The 22,180-nt window shown below is 41.7% G+C and overlaps 1 protein-coding gene across 5 annotated transcripts in view; it reads right to left on the bottom strand.

Moving 5' to 3' along the window:
- RASGRF2 (Ras protein specific guanine nucleotide releasing factor 2) overlaps positions 1–22,180 on the bottom strand; it is a 268,156-nt gene that overhangs the window by 143,094 nt on the left and 102,882 nt on the right. For 4 of the 5 annotated variants that reach the window (XM_021084499.1, XM_021084503.1, XM_021084500.1 and 1 more), the window contains exons 3-7: positions 20,623–20,770; positions 18,316–18,405; positions 13,027–13,280; positions 5,846–5,925; positions 5,267–5,460 (exon numbers count right to left, since the gene is read on the bottom strand). In XM_021084499.1, coding sequence (XP_020940158.1) covers positions 5,267–5,460; positions 5,846–5,925; positions 13,027–13,280; positions 18,316–18,405; positions 20,623–20,770 — 766 coding nt within the window. The remainder of the gene's footprint in view (positions 1–5,266; positions 5,461–5,845; positions 5,926–13,026; positions 13,281–18,315; positions 18,406–20,622; positions 20,771–22,180) is intronic. The other variant, XM_021084501.1, reaches the window with a different exon arrangement.

The raw sequence follows: 22,180 nt of genomic DNA, 5'->3' as shown, positions 1-22,180 counted from the left end.
CGAACACAAATACTTTGCCAAGAAAACATGAAGGCAAAGTATTACAAAGAAATTATTGGAGTTTCTGTTGTGGCTCAGTGATTAACGAACCCAACTAGCATCCATGAGGACACAGGTTAGATCCCTGGCCTTGCTCAGTGGGTTAAGGATCCAGCGTTGCTGTGAGTTGTGGTGTGGGTTACAGACATGGCTCAGATCTTGCATTGCTGTGGCTGTGGTGTAGGCTGATGGCTACAGCTGATTCAGCCCCTAGCCTGGGAAGCTCCATATGCTGCAGGTGCAACCCTAAGAAGACAAAAGCCAAAAAAAAAAAAGAAAGAAAGAAAGAAAGAGAGAGAGAAAGAGAGAAAGAAAGAGAGAAAGAAAGAGAGAAAGAAAGAAAGAAAGAAAGAAATTATTGTTTCTTTAGATTTTTTAATATAATCGTACATTTCTCAATTATAATTTTTGAAAACTGGTTCATGGGGAAACAGACAGTTATCGGCAAGTCACTTGAGTCTCTGAGATTTATTTGCCTGTTTACACTTTTTTTCAAAAAACTAAATCCTACTACAATGTTCTCTTTGAGAATTAAAATTTGGAAATGATATGTTCGCCCTTATTACATTCTGATCCTACTCTACTTCAACTCTTTCTAGTGGTAAAAAGTATTGTTTAATTAGATTATTTGTTTGTACTTTTGTTTATGAACAGACTATCTGAATTCTCTCAAAGACAGAAACTCCACCAATATTGTGAAGGTTTTAATAGACCACGGTGGAGAGTTAACTCAAGTTATATTGAATCAATATATTTTTCACTGGCTCATAAACTAAAAAATTTTGGAAAGCAAGGGCAGTGTGTTTAACTTTAATAAAAACCTGCATGAACAACAGCTACCATAACGCAACCTGCTGGGTCAGATTGGGAGCTCAGGGTTTGCATGTATACCCAATCCTCCAACAAAACATCAGGATCATTTCTCTGTTTTATGGAGAAGCAAATAATGCATGAAGAGGTTCCAAAACTTGCCCAAGGTGGCCTCAGAGTAAATGGCAGAACCAGCTATGAGCCTGACTCTGACCAGTGCAGCAGCCCAGTGGGTCTCTTCTGCAGGGACTAAGGTCTCCCTCTGGGCTTGAAAGGACCTATAAGAATGAAGAAAGTAAAACGGCTTCCCAAAGCCCTATGGGTAGCTTCTTCCATTCCGACTTGTATTGGCAGTTCTAGGCACAGATCTGCTTTTGCTCTCTTGCAGGCGGTAGCCTTCATTGGGTTATTTACTAATATTTACGGAGTACCCACACTTACGCATCAGCACAGAGGGTGGCACCCTAAGTGCAGACATTGGTCTGCAGCTCATCCTCTGGGATCGTGTCTTAGGGAACTTCATTGAGTCAAGATTTCAGACGTATAGACTCTCCAGTAGCAGAAGGGTGGTGAAGCCTCCTGGGCTAAGTATGACCAGAAAGGTTCCTTTTGCATAATGCCATGATGGATAAAAGTTCGCCTCTAAGTTAGTACTTCTACAAGAAAATCGAGGTAATCAACACCTAATATTCTCAATTTTTCATAACAGAGAGGGCAGAAATGGGAAGCCTGACTACTTATAATGCACTGAAAACCTACAAAACTAAGTTTAGTCAATAGCTTCATGACCCTCCCCCATTAATTAAATCTATTTTTAGAGAGGTCTTTGGCTAACACTCAAGTGGATGGATTTGAAAGTAACCGGCCCATCTCACTTTCTGGTGGAAAACTGGACAAGCCTGAAACTACCAAAAAGCAGGCAAAGGATTTCTGCAGAGAGAAGCAGCCAGCTCTCTAAGAGTACACCTGTATATTTAAGAACTGATTATAAATTTGTCCCCTCAAAACCCAAGGATCTTAGTAAGTCCTGTCAGATGAATCATAATTCACCATGTTTTCCATTATGCAATAATATGTGTCACTTTATAGACATTAATTAGCTTGCTCTCCAATTTCAGTAAACAAGTGACTCGAGCAGCAAGTGGCTACTTTCTGAAGGACAAATAACAGCACTGTCCTTATCAGAAGCAGATTCCATGATCTGCTTACCTATGGATTAGGAGCAGCTGAAGCCAATTTAAACAGTTCCAGCCAAGCCACCACCTTTGCTAAACAAAAATTATGTTAATGACTACATAATTTTCCATCAAAATGTTCTTGGTAACATTTGAACTTACTTGCCTAATAGGTCAACTGAGGGGAAATTCACTTCATCATCCAAATTCTACAATTCCTCCATGTTCCCATACTTCAAGGTGGTTCAGGAATAACAACTGACTTAACAACAGGTCCAGGAAGAGTTAGAATATAACCCTTTTCTCTTCTAAACATACACAGCCTTTAAGTTTCCAGTTGCCTCTCCTCCTCCCTCTGCCCACACAAACCTTTGCCTCCACATCTAGGCCCCAGAAAAAAGTCTGGGCAGAGGCCCCTTGGCAGTAGGAGCCTAGATCACATCTTCCATTCTTGCTCTATGGGGAAAATGCACAGCACCACAGCCTCATCCCAAGGTGTCCAACCTACACTGGAGCAAGAGAGACATGCACAAGTACCACTGCTGATACAACACAGGCAGAGGGTAGCAGGTATATAGCTGGCCCATGTGAGAGAGCAAATGCCTTCAGGACTCCTTAGCAAAAGGATTGAAAGGGAACAAGGACAGCATGAACCTAGTACGAAAAAAACCTTCAAGCATCTAGAAAGGGCACTGTCCCCTCAAATGTCCCACGTGGTCATTTCTAGGGAGAAAGCAGGAGAGAGAGAGATGCCAAGGAGAACAAAGTCCTTGGGCAGCAAACGTTGATGAGTTCCCTTCATGGTCTGTTCGAAACAGCTATAGGGAAGGGACATATTACAGGGAAGCAAATAAGTAAGAGCACAGTTCAGCACTCCTTCAATTTGCACATTTCTTGCAGTTGGACCGATTCTGGCTAAATTCTTTAAGTTGGAGGCTTCTCCCAGCACCTTTGGTTACCTAGGTCTTAAAGTAACCAGAGAACCTCAACATCTGCCCCCTCAGCTAAATTCCAAGATGTGGGGCCACCACGGTCTTGGGGGGAGGAGGGGCGTCCTAGACTATCACAAGGTGCCTCACAACACCACCCAGTTGTAGTTACCCAGCCCAAACTTCCAGAACCAGTCTAGTTTGCCCCAAATCACAGTCAGAGAGCTGGAGCTCTGGGAGATAAATAGAGCCCAGCTGCCCCAATTTCAAAAGTAAGAAACAGATTTAGATTGGTCCAGGTCTTTTCCCAGTGCTCCTTCTGAAGGGTGAGGGAGATACGCAGGTCTCCTCAACACCCCCAGTCCAATGGCCCTTCTCGGACATTATGGGAATTCTTTGGGGTCAGTCAAAGCGACAAGCTGTTATTGGGCTTAAATTCCAGAGGAAGGAGGAAAGGTTGGTAGAAGAAGAATAGCTCAGCATTTTTAAGAAATCCAAAGGCCCTCCCAAGGCCCTGCCTTCAACTATGCTTGGACACTTCGCCTAAAGTGCAAGTACTGCTCTGCCATTTTATTTATTTGTTTTGTTTGTTTGTTTGTTTTGTCTTTTTAGGGCCGCACCCACAGCATATGGAGGTTCCCAGGTTAGGGGCCAAATAGGAGCTGTAGCTGCCGGCCTACGCCAGAGCCATAGCAATGCAGGATCTGAGCCGTTATCTTCAACCTACACCACAGCTCATGGCAACGCCAGATCCTTAACCCACTGAGTGAGATCAGGGATCAAACCTGCATCCTCATGGATACTAGTCAGGTTCATTACTGTTGAGCCATGACAGGAACTCCCTGTTTTGACATTTTAAACCACGGAGAGCACCACACCCAGGGGAAGAAAAAATACTGGAAAAGACACTCCTAGGCTGTCAGAAAGGGAGTTAGGGACCTCTCTGAATGTTCTATGTGTCTTTCACAACCCTACCTTTGCATATTCACCTGAGCTGGGTGTTGCTAGACAGATTCAATTTAGGGAATTTAACCATGGCCTAGAGGTAACTGCCAAAGATTCAGACAGAATCTCAGAACATTGAACTACATACAATTTTTTCACTGTAAATAAGATCTTATATTATAATTTTGGATAAGGTTAAACAATTATTTTCTTCGTAGTTTTTCTTGTGAAGTATTTTTGCAGAGGGGCAAAACGTTAAACAACTGAATTTCATAAAAAAACAACAACAACACAGTAACATTATAAAGTTTCACTGTACTTAAGTTGTTACAAATGCATCCTTTTGGTTTTTAAAAATCTTACTAAGTTTCTGTAGTGACTTCCAGGATTTCAAGCAGGACCAACAAACTTTAAGACAAACAGTTATGAAGCAGAGCAGCACTTCTGAGGCTACAAAATGATCAGCCAGGGTCAGAGATGCTCATTCAGGGGGACAAAGTTCTCCACTGAAATGAGAACACCCATGATTAGGAGAATCGGTTGCCACATGACAATTTGGAGGCCTGGCCAGAAGCCCCACAAATTCCACTATGGGAACATGCAAGGCTTGTCCAAAAGAACAGAATCAACACTTTTAAAAAAAGAACAGGAGATTTAATTCACATCTTGGCCTCTGCAGTTCTCACGAAAGAAGGGTAAAGTCTAGAAATTGGAAAGCACCTAAGTGAACTTAAGCCTCTGGGTTGCTCTAATCCCAAAAAGTGAAGGTCAGGTCAAGCCCCAGGCTCAATGCAACCACCTGACTCGGGGCTGAGTCCCCACGCCCAGCCAGTGCCTCTGGCCTCCCTTGTCCTCACAGCCTCTGTAACACAGAAGGTCATCTTCCTCTGCAGGGCTCCGGCCACGGCAGACTCAGCAGCAATCACAACAGGGCAGGAAAACAAATACCTGCCCAGCAGTCCTTCCACTCCCCCGGAACCTTTTATGCAACCAGCATACACTGGAACATTTGCATAGCATCCTATTTCTGTAAACCTAATAATATTTTTAAACACACTGGAGGAGGAGACTCCATGGAAGAGGTCTGGGAGGAATCTTTGTGTAAAGAGAAAATTGTGCTGCTTTTCACAAAACCATTCCTGATTTAATTGCCTCAATAAGGCCCAGTTTTCTTTCATACACTGGACAGACTAGAAAGAGAATATATGGCATAAATTTCTTTATCTCAGGGTCAAACTCAAATGACAGATGATACGTATGTGCCTTAACTCCCCACAGGGGACACTGGCAACCTCACTCTGGTCCCACCAGGTATCAGTCACATCATGCTGGAATCAATGACTTATCAACGCACCCCTGACGACTTACCTGAAACATTGGATAGGTCAGAAACGTCTCCAGCATCCTCCCCTCACAGGCAGGGTTGGCTTCATACTGTTTCAAGAGTTTGTCGAAGTCTCTGTTTTGCTTACAATTGGCGAGCACTTGGAGGCTGTACTGGTGATTACGCACAAATTCTTGATAAATGTTCAGCATGGGGAGTAAAATATCAAACAGATCAGCTGGAAAGAAGAAGTAAACATGGCAATGTCTCTTGGTGCTTGGTGACTGTTCTAAGGTACAGGAAGAGCCTGCGTCCACTCTGCAGGAAGGACAGAGGGCGGCTCCTGGCACCATGAATCACACATACATGGTGCCCAGCCAGAGGCTCAAATGACTGACCAGCTAGAATGCACCCTGAGGCAGAGCCCAGCTCTAGCCCCCAAAGAACTCTGATGGGCCAGGGGGAAAGGACAAAAAAGCAAGGAAACAGAATCCCAATGTCTAAGGAAGGTCATGGGTTATTACAGAAATTCAGGTAGCACTGGCTGAATAACATTGAAGCTACTTTACCCTAACTGTGGCCACAGTAAGAGAAAATCTTACCTCTCTAAAGCAAGCACTTACCTAAAATTAATGTGGGCCAGTTGGCTATCCTGGCCTTCAGTCCTTGATGAAATATTTCATGAAGAAACATAATTGTTTCACTATAAAAAAATGAAAAAAATAACATAATTTAGTCATTGTAAACTATTTTGTTCCAGTCCATTGAGTTCTTAAAGGCTTAATAAATGGATGATTTATATGTCTTTGAGGGCCTCTAATAACGACAGCGATTATACCAGCCCCCACAAATCAATTTCTCTTTCAGATGACCTGAAAATCTCAAAGAAAACTCTGAGCTAAGCCTCAAGTATTGGAAGACAGTAAGCACCAAATTACTGTCATACAACCCTCTTCATCAATTTATAGTAAAAACAGCTTTCTACTGTTGGGATGTAGCACTTCAAGTGATAATCAGAAAATTAGTTATGATCCTTCTCTCTTCAGATTTAATTCTAGATAATAACTTGGGGATAGGTCTCTCTTTTTCACCAAAATGAATTTTGACGGAAGGAAACAAGGTAGAGGATTTGACAGACTTCTATCGTAACCACTCCCAGGACAGAAGTGGAGAGGAATCTTCTGCAAAGGATGGAGCCTACACAGATATATTAAAATGAAGACTAGGCATAAATCAGAGATCCAAATTTCTAAAAGGTACCAGATTAACATCTGCTTTCCCCTCAGTAGAATTAACCTGCTGGAATGAACCTTTGAAGGCTTTTCTGAACTAACCCATTGACACAATCAAATACAGGATTATTTCTGTCAGTGAAATACCTTCGTTTGTTATAAGTCAAATTCCATAATAAGAAACATCAGTGGGGGGAGTTCCCGTCGTGGCGCAGTGGTTAACGAATCCGACTAGGAACCATGAGGTTGCGGGTTCGGTCCCTGCCCTTGCTCAGTGGGTTAACGATCCGGCGTTGCCGTGAGCTGTGGTGTAGGTTGCAGACGCGGCTCGGATCCCGAGTTACTGTGGCTCTGGCGTAGGCTGGTGGCTACAGCTCCGATTCGACCCCTAGCCTGGGAACCTCCATATGCCGCGGGAGCGGCCCAAGAAATAGCAACAACAACAACAACAACAAAAAAAGACAAAAGACAAAAAAAAAAAAAAAAAAAAAAAAAAAAAAAAAAAAAGAAACATCAGTGGGGAATCCTTACTATTTCCAAGTGGTCCACGAAGCGTAACAGACACTGCTTGAAGACTGTAATTTGTTTTTCTTTAATACAAATTTTAACTAAGCTGTATTTGTGGTTTAAAGATTTCAACCAAATCTAGTTTGGCAGTGACTGTAGATTAGTCTTTCAATCTCCATTCCATCCTCTTCCAGGTGCAGAGGATGGAGAACTCAAACTACATTTTCCAGATTTCCTCACAGGTAGGGTTCTAGATGTAAATTCAGTTCCACTAATAGATGTACTAGGTAAGACATGGCAAGTGAAGTAGAGGCCACCTTCTTGCTACCCAAAGTCAACCCTGGAGATGTGAGCATTTTAGGGGCAATTTCAGTCTCCAGCCTCGGTGTTCTAGTACTTTGGAACCAGCTTCATGCATCCGAAAGGCAAATATGACAAGCCTTGCCTTTCAAACTGTGGATCAGGCAGATGTGGTGACAGTGGTGGTAGCAATAGTTCCCTAACCTCTGGATCATAGTTATGGGACTGTGCCCTTGAACTCAATGATCTCAGGGCCAGCTCCCAGACTTTTCCTCCAGCCCCTCCAAAGGATTTTTTTTTAATTTACTGTCTTTTTTTAAAATAAATTTTAGTGGAATATAGTTGATGTAGGATTTTATAAGCAGTGAATTCCCTCCAATCAGAGAGGAGGTTTCTCTTTCCTACGCTGAAAACTGTTACATCTACCTTCATATTATGACAACTAAATGGTTAGAAAACAGATGAAACAATTCTGAATTATATTTTTAAACTATAAAGTCTATGTTGAAATTCAAAAGAATTGACCTGCCAAAGGTTTCAATTTCAAAAGCAAGGAAAGAGGATCTAGTTAAACAACAGAAATGACAACAAACACCCTGTAAGCCTCACCTTTAAAACATAACTCTTCAAATCTCCATCTAAGTCCCAGTGTAGTTAACAACTGCTAATCTGTATGAAGCAGACTGTCTCTCTTCCCAAAAGAGGCATAGCATCTTTTTTTTAATTACTCAATGAATTTTATTACATTTATAGTTGTACAACAATCATTACAACCAAATTTTATAGCATTTCCATCCCAAACCCTCAGTGCATCCCCCTACCCCCCAACCTGTCTCATGTGGACACCATAAGTTTTTCAAAGTCTGTGAGTCAATATCTGTTCTACGCAGAAGTTCACTGTGTCCTTTTTTTAGATTCAACTTGTAAATGATAGCATTTGATGTTGGTGTCTCACTGTCTGACTCACTTCACTTAGCATGATAATTTCTAGGTCCATCCATGTTGCTGCAAATGTCGTTATTTCTTTCTTTTTAATGGCTGCGTAATATTCCATTGTGTATATGCTCCACTTCTCTGTCAATGGACATCATAGCATCTTGATTCCAAATAAAACAATATGACAAGTCTTGCCTTTCAAACTGTGGATCAGGCAATCCTTTGGAAACACCCCCAAGAGGCAGCCACTGGAGTGCAGGCTGTGATGGCATCACTATCAGAGCGCAGTTCACAATCCTGTCCACTGCCATCAGAACTGTTGAAACTACATGCCTGGGTGACTGAAGTATCACCCAAATGCTAGCTGTATAGCTTGAGGATCAAGAGCAAAACCTCAGGATGCTCAGGATCTTAAGTACTTCAGCGGAGCCAATACCGCCCAATACGGCGAAGTCTCCCTTCTACCTCACACCGCAAAAGACGAGCTTTTTTCATCTCATGTTACCAGACTGCCACCCATCATCCTTCCTTTTTTGCAGTCATGACAGACGCCCCCGGCTCACCACCCCCCAGACAGTCTTCTAGGGCTGAAGGCCCTTAGCTCCCAGCTCACTGTCAGTCTCTCTTCCAGCACCACTCGTATCTCAATTCTTGGTGACTCCAATTCATACACACAACATTCCAATAACCAGGTCTCTCTGGGGCTTTGAACTTCTTCCTCTGTGGGTTTTGTCTTTCACTGACCTCTGTCAACACTGTCTTAATCGTATCCTAGACCTTGCCATTGTCAATAACTGCATCCCCATCTCAGCTTCAGACCCACTATTCTCTGACCACCTCGTCTTTGGGTTCATTGCCTTGAGAACCCTGATTCCTCAAATCCCTCACACCACCAGGACCTAAAACCGTTGATCCTGTCACCTTATCACTGACAAAAACCTCTCCCAATATCATTTGCCTCTCTGTACCGTTTAGATTCCATGGCTTGGTGTTATAATCCCTTCCTTGTATATACCTACAACTCCCTTCTTGTTTCTTCACTTCATATAAGCCTCGTACAACATCAGTACCAATTGAACACAACTCTCCATCCATTCTGCACCTGCGCCCAGGCAACTGAAATTGGCTAAAGAACAACATACAACTAGTGTCACTGTAAGTCATGATCACCAACCTAATATATTAATATAAGGTCTTAGAGCAGCCTAGCAATTATGCTACACCTCCCTCGTCCACTCACTGCTCCATTCTCCGTGATCATTATTTCACACCTCTTCCTCTCTTACCTGATGCCAACACTTCCCTCCTGACAGCACTACCACCTGATGTCCTTGCTTCCTAACTACCTGTGTCCAGGTACTATTCCTTCCCTGCCCATGCTCTGACCTAATGCCAATTTCCTGACTGGTTTACCACGTTCTATCCACTTCTGCCTATACAAGTTTACTGCTCTAGAAATTCTCCCCTGTCTTTCCTACAACGTTTTCCCCCTCATTACTGGTGTCATTTTCATCTCATCTGAATACACACACACACATTCCTTAGTATTTTTTTAATTTATCTCCAGGTACCACCCTGTTTCTCTGATCTTCTATACAGCAACCCTCCTTGAAAGAGTTTTCTTGGAGTTCCCATCATGGCTCAGTGGTTGGCAAGTCCGACTGGGAGCCATGAGGTTGTGGGTGCGATCCCTGCCCTTGCTCAGTAGGTTGGGGATCCGGCGTTGCTGTGGGCTGCGGTGTGGGCCGGTGGCTGCAGCTCCGATTTGACCCCTGGCCTGGGAGCCTCCATGTGCCGTGGGAGCATCCCGGGAAATGGCAGAAAGACATAAAACAAAAACAAAAAAAAACAAACAGAGAGAGAGAGAAAAAGAAAGAGTTTTCTTTAGCAACTCTCTTCCATTCCAAATCCCCATTAATCAGGCTTTGGCTTCTCATCTAAGTCACTGATAAGCTCCAAGTTCTTAAGCCCACAGATACACTTCGGTTATTTTATTTGACCTTTTGGACATAGCTGTTCATTCCCTCTTGCCTGGGTTTCCAGGACAACCCAGTCTTCTGGTTTACATACTGCAACCCTACCTTGTACTCTACACTCTCTTTAGATGGCTCTTTATCTTCCTAATCTCTAAATGTTGGAATATCCCAGGGATCAGTCCTGGGTCTTCTCTCATTCATCTGTGCTCGCTCCCTTGGTAATCTTATTCAGACTAACAGTTTTAAATACTGTCCATATGCTATTAGACTCCCAAGCTTATACTTCCAGCCCTGAACTCCTCCTCTGAACTCTAGACTAATATCCATCCCTGCTAATTTGATTTCTACATGTAGATGGCTAATAGCATCTCAGACTTGTCAGGTTTGAGAATAAAACAAACAAACAAACAAACAAAAAAAAACCTCTTCATCTTTCCCCTAAACCTGTTCTTACATCAATCTTCCCCCCTTAAAAAATAGCAACTCCATCCTTTTAGTTGTTCAGGCCAAAATCTTTGGACTTTTCCTTAAAATCCACAGCAAACTCATCAACAGATGTTATTGGCTCTACGTTAAAAATATACCCAGAATCCAATCACTCATCACTGCCTCCACTGCAATCATCTCTTGCTTAGATTCTTGCCACAGCCGCCTAACACGACTCCCTGCTAAGTCATCTCTCACCTGGTTTATTGCAATAGTCATCAAACTGACTTCCCTACAGCCGAGTCTCAACAGAGAAACCAGAGTGAACTTTTAAAACATAAGTCATGTCATGCTACTTTTCTCATCAAACCCCCACCACTGTCTCTCCATCTCATTAAGAGTAAAAGCAAACATCTGTGCAATGTCCCCAACTGTTACCTCTCTGACATCCTCCTTCATCCACACTGACCTTGACAGTTCCTCCAACAAGCATGCCAGGTGAGCTCCGGCCCCAGGCTCTTTGAACAGGTAGTCTCCCCTGTTTGCATCGCTGTTCTCTTCCCCAAGGTAGCCACATGGCTTGCTTCCTCCCCAACTTCAAGTCTCTGCTCAAATGTTAACTTATCTTTAAGGCCTTTCTCAAGACTAGCTACAGAAAAATTACAGGACATTCATATAATATAATATTATGCAGCTTTTAAAAACTAGAATGCTCTTTATATATGTGTGTGTGTGTGTGTGTGTGTGTGTGTGTGTGTGTGTGTGTGTAATGATGTCCAAGATATACTGTGAAGTGGAAAAAAGCAGGTACATATTAAATACTTGCCTTTTGTGTAAGATAGGGGGAAATAAGACTTACATTCACATTTTATTTTATTTTATTTTGGTCTTTTTAGGGCCACACTGGTAACATGTGGAGGTTCTCAGGCTAGGGGTTGAATCAGAGCTGTAGCTGCGGGCCTACACCACAGCCACAGCAATGAAGGATCCAAGTCACATCTGCAACCTACACTGCAGCCCACAGCAACGCCAGATCCTTAACCCACTGAGTGAGGCCAGGGATCATACCTGGGTCCCCATGGTTGCTCGTCAGATTTGTTTCTGCTGAGCAATGAAGGGAACTCCTGTATGTTCATATTTGATTGATCTATATCAATTAACACTGGAAGGATGTATAAGGAACTAATGAAAATGGTTACAGAGGAGTTCCCGTCGTGGCGCAGTGGTTAACGAATCTGACTAGGAACCATGAGGTTGCGGGTTCGGTCCCTGCCCTTGCTCAGTGGGTTAATGATCCGGCGTTGCCGTGGCTCTGGCGTAGGCCGGTGGCTATGGCTCCGATTGGACCCCTAGCCTGGGAACCTCCATATGCCGCGGGAGCGGCCCAAGAAATAGCAACAACAACAACAACAACAAAGACAAAAAAAAAAAAAAAAAAAGAAAATGGTTACAGAGAGCAAGTGAGGAAAATGGGATGGGCAGAGACAGAATAAGAGTGAGACTTCTAATTGCTGTTTGATGTTTTCGTATTGCTTTCATTTTTTGAGCCATGTAAATGTATTATCTACTCGAAAACCACAAAGTAACTAAAATTTTAAGTAAAATACTCAAGAAGTCCCTTCCCCCGCTATGCTTCTTTTTCCGTAGCACTCATCACCACATAAAAGCTACATCTTCCACTTATGCACTAGTCATTATCTGCCTTCCCACATCAAAATTTCAGCTCCAAAAAAATGTTAAGTTCCATCAAGGCAGGTATTTTCTGCTTTGTTCACTGATGAACTCTCAGCAGTAAAGGTAGTACAAATATTTACTGAGTGAATAAACTTAGAGATTTTCAGGCCTTCTGTTAGTTTCCATCCTTCCTAAAGTACTTCTGTATAGATTTCAGGTGAAGACCTGTTCATCACTCCATGATTATTATGTTGAGGAGATTATCTTCCTTAACACACACAATGAGAAGAAAAATAGAAAACTAGATGCCAAGATTCAAGAATAAAGAGATGAAAATTTGGGAGGTCCTATCATGGCTCAGTGGTTAACGAATTCAACTGCCATCCATGAGTACACAGGTTCGATCCCTGGCCTTGCTCAATGGGTTAAGGATCCAGCATTGCCGTGAGCCATGGTATAGACCACAGACGTGGTTTGGGTCTGGCATTGCTGTGGCTGTGGCGTAGGCCGGCAGCTGCAGTTCCAACTGGACCCGTAGCCTGGGAACTTCCATGTGCCACGGGTACAGCCCTAAAAAGACAAAAAAAAAAAGAAAAGGAAAAAAAAAAAAAAGGATATGAAAATTTGGGCTAAGAATGCAAAACCAAAGAGAGCTTTCTTATTTTCAATATCATAAGCTCACAGCAGTGAATTTATGGTACTTCTTTTCAGAAACACAAAGTCTTTCACGTGACTCTTGATGCCAAGACCAACCTGTTGAGAAAAATACTGCTGACATCATCATGGCTGATGGGGGGCTTCTTGGAGCTGGCTGCCATTCGCAGGGGCCGGAGGAAACCGTTGACCAGGATGTAGAGCTGGTGAACATACTCTGACTCAGCCTCGACCATGGTGAACACAATCTGGTTTCTCTTCCTCATACTTTCAGCATGAGGAGAGCAAATGTAATCCTGCACGATGGTCTTCCACTTCCTTCTACATAACCAGCCTCGCATGAAGCTCTGAACCTACAGAACAACAAAACACAAACAAAAAAGAACCTTAAGGAAGCTGTCAGGAGGGTGTCCATCCTGTGTCATATACACCCTGCTCTCCCATGGACGCACTAGTAGGCCCACCACCAGAATGAACAGTATCAGGCTTATACCAGAAAGCAAAAAAAAATAAAAATAAAAAAAAAAGAGGTGATTTTAAAAAAATATTTTTGGGGAGTTCTCACTGTCACTTAACAGGTTAAGAACCCGACTAGTATCCATGAGGACGCAGGTTTGATCCCTGGCCTTGCTCAGTGGGTTAAGGATTCAGCATTGCCACAAGCTGCAGTGTAGGTTGCAGACGCAGCTTGGATCACACATTGCTGTGGCTGTGGCGTAGACCAGCAGCTGCAGCTCCGATGTGACCCCTAGCCTGGGACTTTCCCCATATACTGCAGGTGCCCCCCTAAAAAGAAAAAAATTTTTTCCTTGGCTTCACCAGTTTCTTCTATCACTTAAGCTCTTTAGGCCTGCCTAGAAGGACACCAGAATATAATAATATCACATAGGTTAGTTGTTAACATCTCAAGAAAGGAATAAATCAAAAGTTTATTCTTTAACAACATAAAAGCAGATATAGAATTTTTTGTAAATCATGGTTTAAAAATCCCACATAACATAAAATTTACTGTCTTAACCATTTTTAAGTCCACAGTTAATCAGTGTTAAATATCCTCACATTGTTAGACAAACAGATCTCCGGAACATTTTCATCTTGAAAAACTCAAACTCTATACCCACTAAACAATTCTCCATTCCCGCTTTCTGCCATTCTACTTTCTATTCTTACGAATATACCTACTTTGGATACCTCACATAAGTGGAATGATACAGCATCTATCTTTTTATGTGGCTTATTTCACTTAGTATAGTGGCCTCCAGGTACAGCCATGTTGCAGCATGTGCCAGGATTTCCTTCCTTTTTAAGGCTGAATAATATTCCGTGGCTTTTACATACAACATTTTGTTTATCTGTTCATCTGTCAATGAACATTTGGGTTATTTCCACTTCTTGGCTATTGCAAATAATGCTGCAATGAATATGGGAATGCAGACATGTCGCCAAGATCCTGCTCTTGATTATTCTGGATATATACCAGAAGTGGGATTGCTGGATCCTACAGTATTTCTATTTTAATTTTTTGAGGAACAAACATGGCAGTTGAACATTCTATAGTCTTAACAGCAGTGCACAAGGGTTCCAATTTCTTCACATCCTCAACAATATTTTCTATTTCGGGTTTTTTTTTTTTTTTTAATAGTAGCCATCCTCATGGATATGAGGTGACACTGCATTGTGGTTTTGATTTGTATTTCTCTGATGCTGAATGATGATGGGCACCTTTTCATGTGGTGTAGGTGTGGTGATTTCTCTAAAGAATCATCTTGGAGGAGTTCCCGTGGTGGCGCAGTGGTTAACGAATCCGACTAGGAACCATGAGGTTGCGGGTTCGGTCCCTGCCCTTGCTCAGTGGGTTAACGATCCGGCGTTGCCGTGAGCTGTGGTGTAGGTTGCAGACGCGGCTCGGATCCCGCGTTGCTGTGGCTCTGGCGTAGGCCGGTGGCTACAGCTCCGATTCAACCCCTAGCCTGGGAACCTCCATATGCCGCGGGAGCGGCCCAAGAAATAGCAACAACAACAAAAAAAGACAAAAAAAAAAAAAAAGAATCATCTTGGAGAGAAAAGTCTATTATCTTTGAAGAAATATCTATTCAAGTCCTTTGCCTATTTTTAAATTGGGTTATTTGATTTTTTGTGATGGTTGAGTTTTTTATTAAGCTTAAAAAATAAGCACTGGACATCAGTTCATCTGACCCCCCCCTTTTCATGGTTAAGTAAACTAAATTTCTTGGCAAGTCACACAAGAAAGCTGCAACCAAACTTGGCCTTCCTTTATCTGCTTCTGCTAACTGTAAGGACTCTTTCCCAGCCACATGGGCAAAACACATGTTAACAATTTACAACGGTGATCATTTTGTGAAAAGAGACAAAAAGTAAAATTTAAAATCAGTTTTGTAGGAACATGATAGCCTATAAAATTGACGAACTCCCTAGAAGTGATTTGAAAATAAGAGGCAAACCAAACAAGGTGCATTGGCCTTTGTGTTTCAGCCAACAATGATTTACTGAGCACCTTTTAAATGCCCAGAATGCTGAGTGCTAAGCATATAGATATATGTCATAGTAATTAACCCAAAGGCTCTATCACTAACCTATTAGGTGACCTTGAACTCTGACTTCCATTTCCTTATTTATAAAATAACTGACCAAAAAATCTGAAGTCCTTTCTAAGTTTAAAAAAAAGATAATTTATTAGGATTTATTATATCTAAGTGGCATATTCAACAACAAAGCAGGTTGCAAATTCATATGTAATTGAAAGCATTAAATTACTATCGAATCTATTTTAGTATCATTATTTTCTTTCTTCTTTCTTTTTTGGCCATGTCCTTGACATGCAGAAGTTCCCCAGCCAGGGATAGGAACCCCCCCACCCCAGCAACAGTAACCAGAGCCACAGCAGTGACAATTCTAGGTCCTTAACCCACTGAGCCACCAGGGAACTCCTCAGCACATTCTTATTTTTTCCATACTATTTCACCCATATGCTATAAAATATCATCCATTTAAACAACTACTCTTCTTTTGCAATATTTAAAATTCTTTCAATTACCAACCAATGTCAGCATACTATCAATTTTCATAACAGGCATTCATACAGTTGCCATATCTCAAACAACAAAAATTAAATACATTTTAATAGAATTTATACGCTATTATTTGGAGAAATCTAATGGGAAATTTCTGTGAACTATAACCCTTTTCACTTTTGGCTTCTCGAAGTTAAAAATTTTTGTTGATATTTGCCAAGATCAGAATAGAGAAACTAATTCATTTGTAAACATCCCTTTCCATACAGGCATTAGTTTGACTGGAAACAAAGGAATTAAATTTAAAATCTATTCAATAAATTCAAAATAAGTTTGTTAAAAGATCATTAAGAATAGGAAGACAGAAAATATAAAAAGTATGTATTTATCATTATTCTTTTTTTTTTTTGTCTTTTTGCCTTTTCTATTTTTTTTTTTTTTTTTTTGTCTTTTTGCTATTTCTTGGGCCACTCCCGCGGCATGTATTTATCATTATTCTTACATTTAACAGAAGTTCATTTTCAAAAATGAACCTAACTGAATTTTGTGTTAAATAAAATCTTTCTACTTATTTGGGCAGGAATGGTCTGCTGAGCAAAAGCTGGTTCACTTACCTATTACCAGACCAGACTAGCAGCTATAGCTCCGATTTGACCCCTAGCCTGGGAACCTCCATATGCTGCAGGTATGACCCTAAAAAAAGACCAAAATAAAATAAAATAAAATAAAATAAAAATATGTAAATTCTAAGAGAGGAATGTTGTTTTCCTTCTTTTATTTCTATAGCAAGAATGTACTACAATTGTTTTTTTTTTTTTTTTTTTTTGTCTTTTGTCTTTTTGTTGTTGTTGTTGTTGTTGCTATTTCTTGGGCCGCTGTCGCGGCATATGGAGGTTCCCAAGCTAGGGGTTGAATCGGAGCGTAGCCACCGGCCTACGCCAGAGCCACAGCAACTCGGGATCTGAGCCGCGTCTGCGACCTACACCACAGCTCACGGCAACGCCGGATCGTTAACCCACTGAGCAAGGGCAGGGACTGAACCCGCAACCTCATGGTTCCTAGTCGGATTCGTTAACCACTGCGCCACGACGGGAACTCCACAATTGTATTTTATAATACCTTTGTTTCTATGCAATTGCACACTATTAAAAGGAAGGCAAAAGAATTCATTTTGTAACAGAATGGAATAAAAACTGAACTTGATTTAAAAATTTGTAAATTCTAGAGTTCTCGTCGTGGCTCAGTGGAAACAAATCTGACTAGCATCCATGAGGACACATGTTCAATCCCTGCCCTCACTCAGTGGGTTAAGGATCCGGCATTGCCATGAGCTGTGGTGTAGGTCACAGATGTGGCTCGGATCTGTGTTGCTGTGCCTGTGGTGCAGGTCAGCAGCTGCAGCTCTCCGATTTGACCCCTAGCCTGGGAACCTCCATATGCTGCAGGTGTGACCCTAAAAAAAGACCAAAATAAGATAAAATAAAATAAAAATATGTAAATTCTAAGAGAGGAATGTTGTTTTCCTTTTTTTATTTCTTGAAAACTGGAAACAGTGCAACTCAGTCCTAAGACGCATTTCTATTCCAGATTTTGAGCAATATTTAAAGTTCTATTACAACTGAAAGGAAATAATTACCTAGTTACAGGAAAATAAGAATAAAAAAATTGAGAACTTCTTTAACTGTGATGCTTTTTGCCTAATGCTAACAAAGCTGAATAAGTGCTTGTACACAGGACAATTATGATTATGGAACTTGAATCCTAGATGACATAAATCAAACACAGCAGACTAGACTGAGTGCCAGGCTCTGGTTAACTGCAAAAGTTGTACAGTTGTAAATTACAGTAAGATGGAAAGAGCTGCTGATTATGTAGATGTTAAACAAAAAAGAAACAACAATAAACCAGAAATCTGCAGAGATGTACTGATTCACTCAATCTTCTCATGTGCTCCCCCCACAAAAGCTTCTCTAAATAAGCACCGAAGACTTAAGCTAAAAGAAATATTTTCCAAGTTTAATTAAAAGAAATACTCCCCCCAAAATACAAAAGCAGCACCAAATCAGAAGGTTCAGCAGCACTTAACCCAACTAGAGAATACTATTGTCTTAACATCCGGCTTTGGCATCTTTCCTACAGGATCCACAAATGGATCCCAGAACTGGAAAGAAATCTCAAGCTTAAGCTTTTCCAGAGATGTAAGCATGTGTTTCCACTTTGAGGCACAAGTCTGGGAGCCTTTGGAAGAGAAACACTAAGATCGGTCTCAGCTCAGAGTCAGGGTGGCAAAGTCGCCACTCCAGAAAGACAACCGGTTGTCATGCTCTCCCAAACCTGGAAACCCCCAGCACTGTACCTTTTTAATCTTCTTGATGTCTGGATCCTCATCTTCTTGATTGCTTTGGTAAGGTCTCATTCGTTCCTTGGTTTTATTAAGAGCGATAATCTATAACACAAAATCAGTCCATTTCATGATGTGAAAATACTAGACTACAACCATAAATCATAAGAAGTTTCAAGATCCTCAGGCAACATTCACTATTTAGATACCCATCTTCCTCGGGTATTGAGTCAGGGTAAGCATGACCTTCACCCCAAGACTGTTTTGTTATGCTGCTAACAAATGTGCTTGTAAGTGACTGTGGAATGTGTAAAGTCTGAATTAGAGAAATGTTAGTTCAAAACTAGGTCCTGACTGCCAGTGGCGACCAGACCAAGGCCTTCTCGGCATCTCAGTTCATATCCTTCATCTCACGAAAGGCAGCTTCCTGTAATGCCCTGTGGTCTCCAAATGCAGTGACCCTCAGCTCAAAGCTCTTACTTCTTATATCAGCCGATAGCCTTCCAAGGACAGCAGGCTCACAGATCTCCTTGGGAAAATGGTAATGGCAAAGGGAACTTCAGAGCTCAGGGGTCGGTCAAGCCAGCCAAGAAAAGACAAAAAGGCAAAGAAGAATTGAAACAACCTGTGCTCTCTCTTTATAGTCTCAGCTCAGTTCTGTGACCTATGAGGGACAATGCAAATCCAGGTAGCCTGGACTATCACTCAATTTCAGGCTCTTGCAAAATAAAGGACCTATTCAGATTTACTACCAAGCCAACACTTAAAAAGCTGAGCTCATACTTGCTCCCTCTGACCTGTCTTTACATTTTGTCCCCATTACCAAATACACTCCTCTGCCATTTTCTGCCATGGAGGTGGAAAAATAAAAGAGGAGGAAATAAATTATGGCTCCTATCAAGCGACCACACAAGACATACCTGCTACTGACAGTTTTTAGCTGCAATATATATTCACACTAAAATAGAACATAGCAAAGACAGATAAGCACACACAAATAAATATTGGGGAACATTGCTTGGTGCTAAGTTTCGCTCATGGAGTAAATGCCAACCTCTTTCATTTAGTAGACAAGCATCTGCTCTAGCAAACTCTGGCAAAGACAGAACACAATAATTTTGTTTTAAATTACAGTGCCTGATATAGTCTTTTAAAATGCAGGTTTGTAAAGTTTTTTGTTGTTGTTTTCATTATCTCAGATTTCAGAGTTGAATCAGGAAGTTAACAGCACTAATGATATGGTGAACAGTTTGCAACTTATCATCATCAGAGAGGCAAAAAGATCCCAATGGGAGTCAGCTTATACCCATCCTCTGTCTGCTGGAGGTGAGGTACTCAAGCAGCTGGAGGTGAAAACCCTCACAGAAGAAGATGTGAGGAAACGAAGAAGAAAACGTTGAATAACAGAAAAGCAACAAGAAAGTGATGGAGGCTGAGGAGCCTGAATTGCTTCTGTTCAAAAGGATACAATTAGTAGTAGGCTGCATTCTGTCTTATGCTTTTCTTTGATGCTAAGAAGATACTATCACACCACTGGTCAGAAAGAGTAGAAGAAAGCTCATTTTCTATATTCCTCTTCAATTCTTTAGCTATTGATCACTTCCCACCGGGAATGATAGGACAGCAAAGGAAGGTACACTCAGGTTTCAGAGGCACCTCAGAGAGAGGGAGGGTCTACAAATACCCCGTGGCTGCGGGCTTCACCACCACCTTCTGCTCTCACTGGAGCCAAACACACTATGGGGGAGGGAGGCTGCAGAGCCTGAAGAATTCACACTCAGAGGAGCGCTGGGAAGTTGAGGGAAGCAGGAATTCCAACTGCAGGGGAAAAAATGCACCCTGGCATATGTTCTATACTTTAACTCAAATGAGTTTTTCAAAATTCTAGAGGGGAGAAAGCTAGACGCCTTAGACAGAGAAAAAGTAAAGACTTTCTGAATTCATGTTTGGACCTTCCTAAGTTGTCATTCAGACTTTAACTGCATCTATGACAGGCTCCCAATTTTCACTGCTGGGAGTCAATCTGAAAATAGTTCAAACTTATAGTCAACTCTTGAATATGTGATCAAATGAAGGACATCAGGAGCATAAACAACTCAAAAAGAGCACATTATCCTGACATTGCACTGTAGCATATCTACCTAATCCTAACACAGACATTAGATTCTTTTCTAAGGTACACTAGTAGCCTAGACATATACATGCTGATGGCAGAGGAACTAAGTTTGGGATTAAAATTTTGGCCTGACAGACCTTAAGTAATCATGTGGAAATGACAATACACATGGAATAATGAGGAGGACTCAATTAACTGGGAAGTACCTCTGATTTAAGCCTTTCGATTTCTGTATCTTGATCTTCAAGCTGATGCCGGAGCTGGTTGGCAGCAATTTTTTCTGTCTCTACGATCTGAACGAGATGAATGTACTTCTGCATTAACACTTCCCTCTCAATCAAAATGTCTGCATAACTTAAGAGAAAATTACAGAGTTAGTCATTGAGATACTATTCCACTACAGTTTCATACAGAACAGCACATACTACATTCATTTAAAAAGAAGCCATAAATATAGTTTGCTGGCTAACTCTACTTTGTGTAAACATTATCATCGGGCTAACATTTGGCATCTTTTAACACCACAGAATTTGAATCACCATCATATTACATACTTGGTACTAAGAGTTTGTTAAATGATGGCTTCCATCCCCAACTTTGTCACATAAGTGAGAAAGGTGCAAAGCAAATCTATTGTTTTATAAAGATGAACTGATGGCACATATTCAAAATATTTCACTGGATGAGGCACCAGCCTATCAGAACAGACCTGCCACCAAGCAGGCAGAGACCATCAGAGCAGGCACTGGCTGGAAAGAACTATGATGCCTATTCCAGTGACCACCAAGCCCTGTTTGGCTCTCTTTGTGAGGCCACTGACTCCCTGTCCAGAACCAACAGAGGCAAACATTTCATTCTAAAAATAAGTGTAGATTCTCATTGTAGGTCATCAGCCTACACTGACAATGGACAATTGCCATGTCCATTTCTTTGGCCAAGTGTGAAAAAGGCAAGAGTTCTCTTTTAGACTTTTATTGATCTCTGTGGCACCTGGATTTTTGCTTCCAGATCTTCTTGCACCCTTCAGGGTGGTAAGAAGATTATATGGTCCTCCATTCACATAATCTTGTCCGAATGGTATGGTAATAGTAATAAATAACATTGGCTATTTATTGAATGTGTGGGATGTACCAAATATATTATTGCTCTCCCAGCAACCCCGAGGGAGAGGCTTTATCACCCCAATTGTACAGAGAAAGAATCTGATGCTCAGAGAGGTCACACAGCTAGTAGGCGGCAGGGCTGGGATTCAAATCGAGATTTGACCCAAAGCCCATGTTCTTAACCACAAACTACACTGTCTCCCTAATGAGAAACAGCACACTGGATCTAAACAAGAATAATACAACAGACATATCTGGAGATACCTGCCCGATCTTGCACCACTTACCTCTTTTTTGGGAACTTGGACAGTAGCAGTCATGCCACATATCACACAATGAACAATGAGCATAATCACTGGTCATGAGCACAATCACTGGTCTCAAAAGAAATAGCTGGCCCACTCATGGGGTTCCTGTCGTGGCTCAGCACGTTACAAACCTGACTAGTATCCACAAGGATGTGGGTTCAATTCCTGGAGCCGCTCAGTGGCTTAAGGACCCACCATTGCCGTGAGCTGTGGTGTAGGTCACAGATGTGGCTCAGATCCTACATTGCTGTGGCTGTGGTATAGGCTGGCAGCTGTCACTCTGATTTGACCCCTAGCCTGGGAACTTCCATATGCTGCAGATGTGGCCCTAAAAAGCAGAAAGAAAGAAAGAA

This window comes from Sus scrofa, chromosome 2 (genome assembly GCF_000003025.6).
Source record: "Sus scrofa isolate TJ Tabasco breed Duroc chromosome 2, Sscrofa11.1, whole genome shotgun sequence".
Classification (NCBI taxonomy): domain Eukaryota; kingdom Metazoa; phylum Chordata; class Mammalia; order Artiodactyla; family Suidae; genus Sus; species Sus scrofa.
This window is presented reverse-complemented; position numbering and strand designations above follow the sequence as displayed.